The following is a 14,941-nucleotide window of genomic DNA, read 5'->3' on the forward strand; positions in this document are numbered from 1 at the left end:
GATAACATCTGTTTTACATTTGGGAGTGAAAAACGGCAGTTCTTTAAACTAATCTCCCTAGTGTCAGGATAGGAGCAGCAGCTCTATTAAATTTAGGTTGTATTAGAATGATCCTAAAGTAGTATACCCATATCTTGGCAGAAGTTGGACACATCATGCTTGTATATCCTTGTAGGGAGAGTTTCTGCTCTCAATGGGACTATTTGGGAGAGGAACTGAATGGTTCTAGACCTCACAATCTATAAGGTGGATTTGTAGCAACTGGGGAAGTGCTGCAGGGAGGAAGGGCTCCAGCTTATCGCTCCCTTGGAGGGGAATTCATTCTCTCGAGCCTGGATTAAGCAGTTGGTGATGAGTAAACGTGGTGTGCAGTATCGGACTTCGACATCTGTGCATGCAGGTGATTGGCACAGCACAAGTTGTCTTACCTAGGTCCTTGCACCACGCTGAAGAATACTGCTAGAAGGCATTACCATATTAGAACATATGCTCATGTCTTCAGTGCTCACCCCTATTTACCATAAGAGGTTTCAGAGAGGCAAGCAGCTGCTGCTGAAGCTCTGCATCTCCAAATGATGGAACCATTACATGAAGTATGATTTGTGTTCATGCTGTGGTCAGGAGGTTGGTGGCTTTGCACTCGCATATTTTCTGGTTAGTTGTGCTATTTGCTACATCACTTGAACTCCTGGTATCTGCTGTCCATATAGCAAAAGCTCAAACCATGCTTTTTGGTTGTGTAACAACCAACTAATGACCATCCATGCTGGGGGAGTTGAGGGAAGGGGATAAGAGAAGCAGGGTCTTTTTGGGGTTGAAATGGCTCCAAGATGGCACACCTGGAGGTGGAAATTCAGAATTAAGTCAAGCTTCAATGGCAAGCCTGATAATCTGGTAACTGAACCAGGCAGGTCTTCAGTACTCTTGGGCACTGTCGATAATTGACTGGTCAGCCTGTCTTGCTGCTAGAATGTTGAGGGCCAGACTTGTCACTGGATGCTGGGATTCTTCCCAGTTGGCTTGAGATAACCCTGTAAGCCAATGCCCTTTATGTGTAGGGTGGTTCCAGATGGACAAGCAGCAAGAAACTTACCAGTGCTTTCTGCTCAATACCCCTGCACCCACTCGGGAGTCCCTAAGCCTAAACTCTCGAGTTGGTTAAGTGGGATGTGTGCCTATGAATAGAATGTGTGTCCTCTTTATTGGACAAATAAAAATTCTGTATATGTAGGTAGGTTGGTTGAGATTTTTCAGCGTGGTGATAGGTATCTGACAAGTACAGAAATCCATCTGAATTTGATAGTTTAAATGACCAGTTTATTTCTACTCTTAATGATCCTGGCCCACTTACAGCTTTATTGCTTGCCAGTTCACTTAACTTATGGGAATGGAAATTGGATCCGAGACATCAATGAAGTAATTTTGATGGTCATTTAGTATACAAAAAAAATTCCTTTTTGCAGAACTGTATCTAAATGTTGCATTTTCCTTAAACAGTATTAAGTTCTGATGTGGAGATGCCGGTGATGGACTGGGGTTGACAATTGTAAACAATTTTACAACACCAAGTTATAATCCAGCAATTTTATTTTAAATTCACAAGCTTTCGGAGGCTTCCCCCTTCGTCAGGTGAACGATGTGAACGGGTCAGTTGCTGTCTTTTCTATGTTCACATCGTTCACCTGACGAAGGGGGAAGCCTCCGAAAGCTTGTGAATTTAAAATAAAATTGCTGGACTATAACTTGGTGTTGTAAAATTGTTTACAAGTATTAAGTTCAACCTTTAATTGAGTACTCATTTATAGTTAATGTGCAAATGTTTTTTAAGCCATACTAATCTTATCAGTTGGTATAGTTAACATGCCTCTATAGAATACAGATAGGGTTGAATGCCAGCCTTTGTTTCCTTCCTACTGTTAACCTTGACATGAAGGCTACTGTGAGAGAGGGATGTTCAAGCCTGCAGTTTTGTGGAATAAACTCAATGTGGTTGTGTATGATTTTTGTGATTTTTTTTCGGCTGATAATTTATTTTAAGAGTAATGGGTTTCCTCACCCTTTTATTCAGGATATCCAGCTTTCAGCAGAGGTAGAGCCATTTATACCCCAGAAGAAGGGTCCTGAGACACTTGTTCCTATGGCTCTTCCTAATGATGGAAATGGTAGTGGTGTCGAAGCTCCTCCTATTCCTAGCTACTTGATAACCTGTTATCCCTTTGTACAAGAAAATCAAGCTAACAGGTGAGTACAGAGGCACAAGAGCCAACATGTGTACCTGTGCATAATTTTACTAAGCTGTTGATAATATGCTCAGGTTTTAAAAAGTCAATTTTTCAGCGATATACCTATTTCAGTTAATTGTGGTACATTGTCATATGGTAAACCTTGGATAACAGCTGGAATGCGTCGGTTTCAGTAAGAGACTGTTATAGTCTAAGGTAGCTGAAAGGATGTGTTTCCACAAAATTATGTACAAAATCACACTCTGATCATCACTTTTTCCTCTCCGACCCTCCCAAAAGGTAAAACCTAACAACAAACATCAGAAAGTACTGGTACCTGACCTATTTCTATTTTGGTGGGAGGAAGAGCACCAGTCTGTTTGAAGCTAAGACAGGACTTGAGGGTTGAGAGGAATGTCCTACGAATGTACAGTTGCAAAGATTCCAGAAGCAAGATGTTCACAGGCTCCTGGTGGCATAGTTTCTTTGAAACATACTAGTATTTTATAAAGGCTGAAGTTTACCAGTAGTCCTTAAGACAACTAACATTATTTTCTGTTGTGGCATTGAAAAACAGTATCGATGAATTTGGTATGAAATCAATCAAAGATTGGCAAGTGTTGTAGCACAAAATGCAAAATGTTCTCACCCCGAAATGGAATGCAAGTGACTGAGATGTCGTATCACCCTTCAGGCCTGCATAGGTGAGCACGCTTTCTCTGCTGGCAAATAGGCCACTTGAACAACACAATGAAAGACTGTACACCACAGGTTTGCAAGTCATTTGGAGCAGTGAGCCAGATCAGTATGTTGCAACTAGTGAGTTGGCTATCTATGATTAAATTTCTTTTTAAGTCAGAAAAATCATCTTTAAATGCCACACTCAACTACCAGTCTATTTTGCTGCTCTTGCAGTGGTTTCACCTCCTCATTTCCACCTTCTTCACATCTATCTCTTTCATCTTCAACATACGTCAAGTAGGTGGCAGAGCAATCACAACACCCACCTGATGTTGCCAGCTGGAGGTCCAAACCATTTTGATGGTCAGGGCTCATTTACATTCAACTGGCGAGCTGCCAGTGTGTTCTGAGTGTTGATGGGCAGTACGCTGTTTTAGGGTGAGGGGGAAACTGGCAGGCCATTGGCAGAGCATGGGCCTACAGCAAGGGTCTAAAGGGAAAAGTTGGTTTGAATGGGGGGTTGGGGAGGGTGTGCTGACAGTATTGGGGGCGAAAGATTAGCAGCGAGGTGCAGGAGAGTAATTATGCCCACCCTGCTCCCCAAAAACTGCCAAATAAATGAATTTTTATGTTCCCAGAGCTACTTCCAGCGATCCCTTTTTAAGGGGCACTGGTTCTGGCCATTTACTGTTCTGTGTATTGGCAGGCACTGTGCTTAACTGCACCAAAATGGCATCGGGGTCAGAACAACGTCATATGAACCCGATTTGCATTAATATTGAGGCTCCCATCTGATTCCAGCAGGAGTGCTGGCCTCCTAAATAGAGGCTTACTCAAAAATGGCAGTAGGTGGGCCTCTGGTGGAAAGATGGCAGTATGTTTATTGTAATTTTGGTCTCTCTGCCTTCCCCCTCCCTAGAACTAATTCTTTAATTGCACCATTGTGAGATGTAACTCTTGCACAAGCTAAAGCATATTGTCTTGAGCCTGTAGCTACACCTAAATGTGGTAAATAGCTTTCTGACACTAACCAGGTTGCATGTTTCAATTTGGCTCAAAGAGCAGTTTGTAGACATATCTAAAATTCCTGCCTAAGCAGCATCTGAATTCCTCCCACCCCCAAAATCACATTACCCAAATACTGCCCTCTTCTATTTAATCAAACATGGTCACATTCTGTGGTTGTTAGGACGGCTTTCCTACATACAGAACTGGAAGCGTCAATTCACACCTTCAGAAGTAAAACTTTGAGTAAACTGGGAAGAAGATAGCATGTGAAGTGTTTTCTTCCATATTTCTCTCCTTCCTGTTGGTGATCTTATTCATATTGTTGTATAGAAGATAAAGGTGTTTGAAGAAAGAGTAAATAGCCATACAAAAAACCTTGGTAGATTCGTGCAGATCCTGTTGGAACTGTTATTAGGCAGTTGTTGACTAAAACCCAGACTGTAACTTCAGCAGCCCAAGATAACTGGTCTAATACTTTTAACATGCTTGTATTATAAATCTTTGAAATGTCTTGTCTATCATATACATTGAGCCCTCTGTAAATTTTCTTCCTGCTTTTTGGTTAAGTGTCCTTTTTTCCCTACTTTCTAATTAGTTATTTCTAACAGCATTTCATTATTCCCCCAATTTTAATTTTCTGCCAGATCATGTTCCACCAAAAATATCTATGTAATCGCATTCTATCAGAAACAATTCTTGAACACTGCCTCCTCACCCACCCACTATATGTCCCATACAAATAAAGTTTCGCACACAACCACAACAAACAAAAAAATCTTGCCAATAAGGTTGGCTCCAACAATTTCCTTTTTCTTCCTCTCTCCACTGCCCTCCCAAAAAAAAACTGCACCATGTGGACCTCTGGATATCTTGAATGGTCAGTAGACTCTCAACCCATACTTCACAATCTCCTCTAGCAAGTTGACTTCCTGCATTACAAGACTGCCTGATATGCATTGCCCAGTGAAACAATTCCCAGGAATTGCCACGAGGACGGGGCTGCAACACATGCACAATCCATGAGTTGACTCCTGATATTCGGGGACCTGACAGCAGACCATAGATGCAATATTCTGATAGGCATTCCCCAGTGAGACTACAATTCCCAGGAGCCACCATGCAGCTGTGGTTCCATTGGATGCATAAAAGAACTAATTACAGTAGGGTAATGCGAGTGTTGACTTGTTGGCTGGGACTTTCCTGATCAACATTATTGTTCTTAAATTTGTCCCTTTTTTTGTAGTTTGCTTTTAAACTGTTCTAAATGTACACTTGTTTTAAAAAGTGGTTATTGAATAAATGGTTATTTTAAATACAACCATTGGCTATCCATGTTTAATGGAGGTGGTACTCACTGCACCAGCTTGGTGCCAGTGGGCAGGCAGCGCCACTTGCTCTTCACAATAGGCTCATGACAAACAAAAGTGTACCCCAGTGTATTCATAGTGCATTATTTTTAAACCTTGACTGCACCTGTATTCTTGACTTCGCCATGTTATATCAGCAACTGTGACACTCGTTTTTTTTCATGGAAACCGATTAATCTTTACTTCAACCTGTTAACTACTTTTGTTTTAAGAGATTTTTGGAGTATTTTACTTAATATTAGTGGCACCTTCTGGCGTGAAAAAAATATCAGAGAAAATTGTCATATCCAACTTCCTCGACCTAAAACACAGATACAAATGTGACAGACCAGGAGGAGAGAAGGCAGGGTGCAGTGTGGCACCAAACCCTTGGAGACTTGCATGCATCAGCAATCCGTGTTCCACACTGGCTGTGCAAATATGTTCAAGTAATTGTGGTTCACCATTGCCAAATACTGCCTAAATATACGCATGTTGCTATGGAAGAAGGAACAACTTGGGTGTTGAACTTGTTACTGAATGAGGAGAGAAACCTTGTAAGAATGAATCTCCAGTTCTGGGGCCAGAAGGGATGATTGATGAACAGGCTTAATGGCGTCATGTTAGAAAACGGCATGCCTTCCAACTCACTGCAGCAATGCCATGGGAGATCCAGTAATATAAGAAAAGTCTGACCAGATATGCTGTAGCTTATGTATATATAGTTTTTAAAGTAGATGTTTACTATTTTTTTCTTTTGTATCTTATTACAGGCAGTTGCCTGTATATAACGGTGATATTCGATGGCAGCAAACGAATCCAAACTCAACAGGACCATACCTTGCCTATCCCATATTGCCAACTCCACAACCTCCTGTTTCTACAGATTATGCTTACTACCAGCTCATGCCAGCACCATGCACACCAATGGTGGGATTTTATTCTCCTTTTCCTACACCATACACTGCACCCTTCCAGCCAGCCAATGTGGTGAATGCAGTTTCTGAATGTAGTGAAAGACCTGTTCCTGCTGGACAAGTCTGTCAAACTGCAGCTCAGAGAAGCAGAGTCAACCGAGGTCCAGTGCAAAAGGTAAGGATTTGCAGCTTTGACGGCTCTTGATGCTTGTACTGAAATTTAAAAGTTTAATGACCCTCCTTCTCTTCCTCTCTCCAATTAAAAATCAGTCTTTTGGTTTAATTCTAAAGCCTGTGGATCTTTTTTTAAAATCGAAAGACCTTTAACGAGGCATTGGATTGAACAGTTTGTTGCTAATAGCACCTTTTAATAGCAGTACAGCTACATCTGGAGTAAAGCCAGTTTGTTTTGTATATCATGCATGACATAATGTGGAGATGCCAGTGATGGACTCGGGTGGACAAATGTAAGGAGTCACACAACACCAGGTTATAGTCCAACAGCTTTATTTGAAAATCACAAGCTTTCGGAGCTTTGCTCCTTCGTCAGGTGAAGTCTTCAATGACGAAGGAGCAAAGCTCCGAAAGCTTGTGATTTCAAATAAAGCTGTTGGACTATAACCTGGTGTTGTGCGACTCCTTGCATGCATGACATAGGTTGGGGTAAACTTAGCATAAAGATCGTAGTTATATTTCCTTTTATTCTTTCCCTCCTCCTTCCCCTTCTTTCCTGTAAGATGTTGACTTTTTGGAGGTTTTAGGCACCACTTACCTTTTGGATACCTTGCCCAAGTGACCCTTATTCGTGTATAAGTCTGGATGATAGTCAGCAAGCTATTAAATCATGAATGGAAGTCACCAAACATCCTCTCTCAGCCTTCCAGCAGGGATCACTGGATAATGACCAGAAGCAGGCGATCTGGGCTTTTTTTGTTCTCTCTTCCCTAACCCAGACTGCTGGTGCCAAATCTAATGTTCCTGATATAATTTGACATAATTGATTTTATGTTTGTGGTGACCTAGTTAATAGTGGGCTAGAACTTTGGACTCAACAAGTAGGTAATCATGACCGACACATGCAGTTGCTTTTCCTGTCATACTAAAGGATGAGCAGTAATGCCAGCTATCTTCATTAAGGAGATATCTCAAAGTTCCTTCATTTTGGTGAAAAGTCGTTTCCTTATGGCACGTAAACAAGTCCAGTGTGTGTGAATAACTTGATTGTCGGCTCATGCCACTAGTTTGTCTGTCACTGCTAGAATCTTGGTTGAGTTTTTTTAGCTTTTGAGTGGGAAAACTGGGAGGGTTCCTTCCCTCGTTTTTAGCTAGTTTCTTGTGATTGATTGAGCAGAGATGTTCATAGCTTCCATAATTACATGTATAGAATGTCAGAGGTGGACACTGTTTAGATATTAATTTGAGATTGTTGCCACCTAACTTTGCACCATGCTAATGTGGTTGAGGTTCGAGTGATCTTGTGAACACTTTTTTTATTTTAAAAAAAATCTTTTTCTCCACCAATTTTCTCTCCTTTCCTCCCTTCTGAACATATAGACTGCTTACTATAGTATGATTCCACTGGTGCTGGGCACCATCCAGTACCTGCCCAAATGCCCTTTAATCATGTGTAAGGCTCAGTGATTGTTTGTTTATTCAACTATGGGGGTATCACAGCCAAGTCTGAACTGAACCTATCTCCACCACATGTTCCACACATCTACACTTTTTGAGCAAGAATGGCTGGAACCCCCAGCCAATTTTTTTCTCCTCCCTAACTGAAGAGCACTAAGGTCACTTGTGGCACCCGACTGTTGACCCAACTGAGAGCACCTAACCCTGCACGGATTTAAGATTGAACTGAGGACCTTCCTAATCTGTATAACTACAGCTACTCAATGGGTAAATTTGCTGAGCCATTGGGGTAACTTATAGTTCACTTCCTATTTACACAAATACCAACTGCTAGAATTTATTTGAACAGTGAGTCACATTTCTTATATTTGTGCAGATTTTGAGAACCAGCAGGCCTCTGGTGAGAAGTGTGGCTGTTCAGAAGGAAAGCAGTGCCTCAGGTCCTGAAAATAGATCAAAGATTGTAGTGCTAGTGGATGCTAGTCAGCAAACAGGTGAGACATCTGATGAAGTGATATTCATTCAAAAGTTTAATTTGGAAAAATCTTACGTGTCTAGAACACCAGGTTCTGATCAAATTTAGCCAAATCAAGAAGTTTCCATCAAATTTGGTTGTCTTGAACCCTAATAATAAATTTGCTAAAAATTTTATTTAGAAGTAAAAATCATTCTGATGTATTTCCTCATTTACCTAGCCAGTATTAAAACACCTTTTGTCTCAATATTAGTGAGCTTTTGGCACTGATAAATCCCAAACTAGCATTTCATTATTATTCTGACTGATTTAAAACTGACCACCATGATTTAGACTGACTATAAAGTTTAGTATTTTTTAATGCTTGTGGTACAGGAACATGGTTTTTTATCTAGCAAAACATGGAAGGCAGAGAGAAGAGCAAAGACAGAAATTGTTGAGCTCTTTATTATGGAAGGACTGCAAAAATGTTAGCTTTTAAAAAAGCTTTGCAGTTAAGTGGTGTTTTGAGTACCTTGTAGAGTGGTAGGAAGCGGATTTGATTCCGTACTGTGAGCTCCGATACAAGCTGTGATGTTGGGGATGGAATCAAAGCCGCTTCCCACAACAAATGTGAAATCTGAGGTGGTCACCCATGCTCCCCACTGTTCAGATACAGATATAATGGTAAATGGGGTTGGAGGATCAAACATTGTAATTTTTTTCAAAATGGGAGAAGATCCTTAGCATTTCAAAATGTCAAATGTAGTTTTTTTTTTAAAGTGTTCTTTGCAAACCAGTTATTGCATGACATTCTCAAATCCACCAGCAGAACCTGTCACACATAAGAACATAAGAACATAAGAAATTGGAGCAGGAGTAGGCCAATCGGCCCCTCGAGCCTGCTCCGCCATTCAATAAGATCATGGCTGATCTGATCCCAACCACAAATCTAAAGAACACAAGAAGTCGGAGCAGGACCCGGCCACATAGCCCCTGGGCCCTCTCCGCCACCCACAGGGCATTGACCGATCCGAACTCAGCTTCATGTCCAATTTCCTGCCCGCTCCCCATAACCCCTAATTCCCTTTACTTCTAGGAAACTGTCTATTTCTGTTTTAAATTTATCTAATGATGTAGCTTCCACAGCTTCCTGGGGCAGCAAATTCCACAGACCTACCACCCTCTGAGTGAAGAAGTTTCTCCTCATCTCAGTTTTGAAAGAGCAGCCCCTTATTCTAAGATTATGCCCCCTAGTTCTAGTTTCACCCATCTTTGGGAACATCCTTACTGCATCCACCCGATCAAGACCCTTCACAATCTTATATGTTTCAATAAGATCGCCTCTCATTCTTCTGAACTCCAATGAGTAGAGTCCCAATCTACAGGATGCATCCTGGTAATAATTGTTACACTATCTATGAATTTATGCATATATATATTTGATTACATTATCTTACTGTTTTTCAGATGTAATGTCATAAATTAATTCTGCTACCTAATGCCAACGCATCAGATTCTTAAGTCATTAAGTGAATGAAGTTTTGCATATTATCAATTTCTTAGTTATGAAAATCTGAAACATATTCAGTGGCTTAAGATAGTTCAGTGAGGAAGTTTGGAAACACTTTATTGTGGAAGCCTCAACAGAAGTATTTTTTTTGAACAGACCTGGTTGTTGATCCCACTTTATGACTAATGTGCCATTATCTTTCCCAAACCGTAGTTTTGTTTTCGTAATCTGAAATTGTAGTGTGTATAGAATAAATGGACAGTACTAAAATGTATGTAGGATGTGAAGCTATTTGAAAGCTGTGTTTTAATTTGTATCTTTAATTGTAAATATGATTGTCCCTAAAGACTTTCCTGGAGATGTAGCTAATAAATCACTCTCGGAGAGGACCAGCCCCTTGCTGTGGAAATCGAAAGTCAGGAGAAGAAGAGCATCTCACCCTGCTGCTGAGTCTTCTAGTGAACAAGGAGCTAGTGAAGCTGATATTGACAGTGATAGTGGCTACTGCAGTCCCAAGCACAGTCACAGTCAGACCACATCAGTTACCACAAGGAGTACAGAATGCAGTAATGCTAAAGTATGTAAATCTCGATAATGTAATCAAAATAAACTGTGATATTGAAGTGTGCCAGAATAGAAAGTACTGATAATAGATTGAATCATAGTCTTTATGGTTTAATATGTCCGAGATTTAAATAATTATTTAGGGAATTCCTATTACGATGTAGCTTGAAACAGTTTCTTTTTGCTAATTATATAACCCAGCGTGACTAGTAGCTACAATTTCATTATGGATTTGCAATAAAATAAATGCTGAATGTTTAAAAGGAAGAGTGGATGGTTTTATTTAGAAAAGCTTTGAGTGTCCGATAGACTGCCATTAAATTTTAATCTGAAAAGCTTTCAAAAGTTTCTTGAAGAAAGCAGTCCAAGATTGAGAAAAATAATCAGTAAACCCATAGAGCGTTCTTAGTTTTATAATTGGGTTCAAAAGTGCTATCTTGATTGAGTTGGTAACATTCTCCCGTCTAGATCAGAAGGTTATGTGGTTCTGCATCCAGTACATTATTGGAGCTGCTGTCCTTCAAATGACAATAAACTGCTATCCAGGAAGGATACGATTGATGTGCCAAAGAGCTGACTTCCATGAATCAATCATGGAGGGAAGAATTCAGCTGTGCATTGTGTGTAATGAAATCAAAGATCAGTTCACAAAGAACTAGTTTACAAATTTGTTGCACATAGCACACAGGAAATGTTCCCTTTTTTGAGAGTATTATAAAATCATAAAACTGAAGCCCACCTCAAAACTATTTGGTGCATTAATCAAAGTTTAAACTTTCAAACAGTGAAAAAGTACCTTTTCTTCTAAATCATTAAATAAATGAATGGTGCAAATATTAGTACTTCCATCCAGCCATTGAAAATTAGACTTGTTTCTTCTGAATGCAATGAAATACCTCATGTATTTAAATAGTCTGCATAAAACTGACAAAATCCAGATAATAGAACCTGGCTTGGGTTCCTTTCTAGAATAAATATTCTATGTGGTAATTGTCAATTTATGACCATTTTAGAACTCGTTTATTTTCTAATGAAATATTGTGAATATAGAGTTTGGTTGAATTGTTTGTTTTTATTTCAGGTAGAAGATTTAACAGGGATCACAGGTAATTAAAAAATGATTAAAATTTTCACGGCAGTGATGAGAATATGGAACTTGCTATCACATGGGAGTGGTTGAAGCATAGCATTGATGCATTTACTGGAAGGCTTGGTGCATATGAGGGAGAAGAGAATAGTGGATATGGGGGCAGGGTGTGACGAGGTAATTTGAGGAGGTGGCTCGTGTAGAGAATAAACATCAGCATAGACCAGTTGGGCCAAAGGGCCTGTTTCTGTGCTGTTAGATTCTATGTAATTCTAGTTATGTAAGGACGATTACAAATTTCTTGAGCCCAAAAGTAATGCATTATCTCTTACTGTGAGATGAAAGTCTAGGATTTTTTTTTAATATCTCAAACATTCCTCAAAAAATACAGGACCATCGCTTTTAGACTTATTGACACCCTGCCTGTGCCATATATATCCTCTTGTTCTCAGTTTCCTCTTTTTTGCCTCCCATTAGTAGCAATCCATTCCACATTAAGGAAAGAGTTCTACATTGTTTTGCAGTCTACAGTTGAGATGTTTTAAAGTTTTACACTTTTTTTTTAAAGAAGCTTTTGTTTGAATCTATCCCACAGATCTTCATGTCCATTTTCTGGTTTCAATGTGTATTTTGTTTTTCGTCATTTGAATTCTTTGGTTTGAGACACAATTTGGTCAGTTCAGTCAGCATCAAGATCATGTTACTCTCCTTTTGATTGTGTTGGTTTATTGTCAGGTGTTACACTGGTGATGGTCTCTTGCTGGTATCAGTGATATGTCCTCATCACATAACTTCTTGTAACAGGTGGCATGATCAAGCTTTCAAGAGGGCTTAGTAAAAAAAATTGGAAATGATTGGCTCTACAAGAGCCTCCTCCCATCCTCCTTCATCTAACCTTGTCAACATATCTATTTCCTTCTCCTTCATGTGTTTATCTAGCTTTCCCTTAAATGCATCTATACTGGTCGCCTCAATTACTCCTTGTGGTAGCAAGATCCACATTGAGTGAAGAAGTTTCTCATGAATTCCCTATTGGATTTGTTAGTGACTCTTATATTTATGGCCCCTAGTTCTGGTCTCCCCCGCAAGTGGGAACATTTTCTCTAAGTCTACCCTTTCATAATCTTAAAGACCTCTATCACGTCACCCCTCAGTCTCTTTGTCAGAGAAAAAGCCCCAGCCTATTCAATCTTTCTGCCAGGTATAACCCCTCATTTCTGGTGGTATCCTAGTAAATCTTTTTTTGTACCTTCTCCAGTGCCTCTATATCCTTTCTTCTAGTGTGGAGACCAGAACTGTTCGCACTCCTCCAAGTGTGGTCTAACCAACATTCTGTACAAGTTTAGTATAACTTCTCTGCTTTTCAATTCTATCCCTCTCGAAATGAACCACAGTGCTTGGTTTGGTTTTTTTACTAGTCTTATTAACCTGCGTTGCTACTTAGTGATTTGTGTATCTGTACCCCTAAATCCTTCTGCTCCTCTACCCCATGTAGACTGTTATTTTCCAAGGAGTATGTGGCCTCCTTATTATTCCCACCAAAATGTACCACCTCACTTATCTATATTGAAATTCATTTGCCACTTGCATGCCCATTCTGCAAGTTTATTAATGTCTTCCTGTATTTTGTCACCATCCTCCTCTGTATTAACTCTATCCCCCAAATTTGGTGTCTGCAAATTTTGAAATTGTATTTCCGATTCCCAAGTCCAAAACTTTTGTGTATGGTGAACAACAGTGGTCCCAGCACCAATCCTTATGGAATACCACTTCCCACCTTTTGCCAGTTTGAGTAACTACCTTTAGCCCCTACTCTCTTCCGTTTTGTAGCCAGCTTGCTATCCATTCTGCTACCTGTCCCCTGACTCCACATGCTCTGACCGTAGTCATGTGTCTGCTATGGCCTTTTGAAAATCCAAATATTACATCTACTGCATTGCCCTTTTCTACACTTTCTGTTACTACTTCAAAGAATTCAATGAGTTTGGTTAAGCAGGACCTTCCCCTTTGAAGTCCGTGTTGACTTCTTTATTATATTTTCATTTTCTAGTTGTTTCTCTATTACATCTGTGTGGATTCCATTATCTTTCCTACCATTGACATTAAGCTAATTGGTTTATAGTTCCTGGACTTGTTCTATCTCCCTTTTTTAAATATAGGAATCACATTAGCTGTTTGCCAGTCCTCTGACACTATGCCCTTCTCTAATTAATTTTTACATATATGTAACAATGCCTCTATCATCTCTTCCCTAACGTCTTTTAGTATGCGTGGGTGCAATCCATCCAGACCTGGGGTTTTATCCTCTAAGTTTGATTAGTTTATAAACTAATCTCCTTTCCCCCCCCCCCCCCCCACATTCTATCTTCAGTGTCTTTTTTGATCTCTTCCTCTAATGTCATGCCCACCATATTAGTCTCCCTGGTAAATACTGAGGCTAAATAATTATTTAATATTTCTGTCATTGCCTGTAAGTTTATCATGTGTATCCCATATCGCTATCCCTCTCCCGATTTTTCTTTTGTTATGTCTGTAGAATACTTTTTTTGATGTTTTGATTTTAATTTCGTGGTTTCTTTTTGCCTTCCTAATTTCTTTTTGACTTCTTTCCTAACCTTCTCGTGTTCCCTTTTGTCATCCTCTCCTTTGTTGTCTATATACTTAGTGTCTGCCTTTTTCATTAGTTTCAATTTTCCCCTTATTTATTCATCCATGGTGTGTCATTACTGGATAGTTCTTGCTTTTTAGTGGGATATATTTCTCCTGGATTTTCTTGATCATTTTAAATGTTTCCCACTGCTGTTCCTTTTTTGTGTTGCTCTTGCAACACTTGTAAAAAAAAAAAAGTTCATTCATGGGTTGTGGGCGTTGCTGGCAAGAGCAACATTTATTGCCCATCCCTAATTGCCCTTGAAAAGATGGTGAGCCTCCTTGAACTGCTGCAGTCCATGTGGTGAAGGTACTCCCACAGTGCTGTTAGGGAGATCCAGGATTTTGACCCATGGCGATATAGTTCCAGTGTGTGACTTGGAAGGGAACGTGGTGGTGTTTCCATGCACCTGCTGCCCTTGTCCTTCTAGGTGGTAGAGGTCGCGGTGCTGTCGAAGAAGCCTTGGCGAATTGCTGCAGTGCATCTTGTAGATGGTACACACTGCAGCCACGGTATGCCGGTGATGGAGGGAGTGAATGTTTAGGGTGGTGGATGGGGTGCCAATCAAGCAGGCTGCTTTGTCCTGGATGGCGTCTAGCTTCTTGAGTATTGTTGGAGCTGCACTCATCCAAGCAAGTGGAGAGTATTCCATCACACTCCTGACTTGTGCCTTGTAGATGGTGGAAAGGCTTTGGGGAGTCAGGAGGTGAGTCACTCGCTGCAGAATACCCAGCCTCTGACCTGCTCTTGTAGCCACAGTATTTATGTGGCTGGTCCAGTTAAGTTTCTGGTCAATGGTGACCCCCAGGATGTTGATGGGGGATTCGACGATGGTAATACTGTTGAATGTCAAGGGAGGTGGTCAGA

General features: G+C 40.3%; 1 protein-coding gene across 3 annotated transcripts in view; it reads left to right on the top strand.

Annotated features, from left to right (window-relative positions):
* secisbp2l (SECIS binding protein 2-like) overlaps window positions 1-14,941 on the top strand; it is a 59,845-nt gene that overhangs the window by 21,582 nt on the left and 23,322 nt on the right. For all 3 annotated transcript variants that reach the window (XM_067971484.1, XM_067971482.1, XM_067971483.1), the window contains 5 exons: window positions 2,069-2,241; window positions 6,031-6,349; window positions 8,183-8,300; window positions 10,121-10,350; window positions 11,419-11,443. In XM_067971484.1, the coding sequence (XP_067827585.1) occupies window positions 2,138-2,241; window positions 6,031-6,349; window positions 8,183-8,300; window positions 10,121-10,350; window positions 11,419-11,443 (796 nt within the window). In that variant the 5' untranslated portion in view covers window positions 2,069-2,137. The remainder of the gene's footprint in view (window positions 1-2,068; window positions 2,242-6,030; window positions 6,350-8,182; window positions 8,301-10,120; window positions 10,351-11,418; window positions 11,444-14,941) is intronic.

The sequence above is a fragment of the Heptranchias perlo genome, chromosome 34 (assembly GCF_035084215.1).
Source record: "Heptranchias perlo isolate sHepPer1 chromosome 34, sHepPer1.hap1, whole genome shotgun sequence".
NCBI classification, from domain to species: Eukaryota; Metazoa; Chordata; class Chondrichthyes; order Hexanchiformes; family Hexanchidae; genus Heptranchias; species Heptranchias perlo.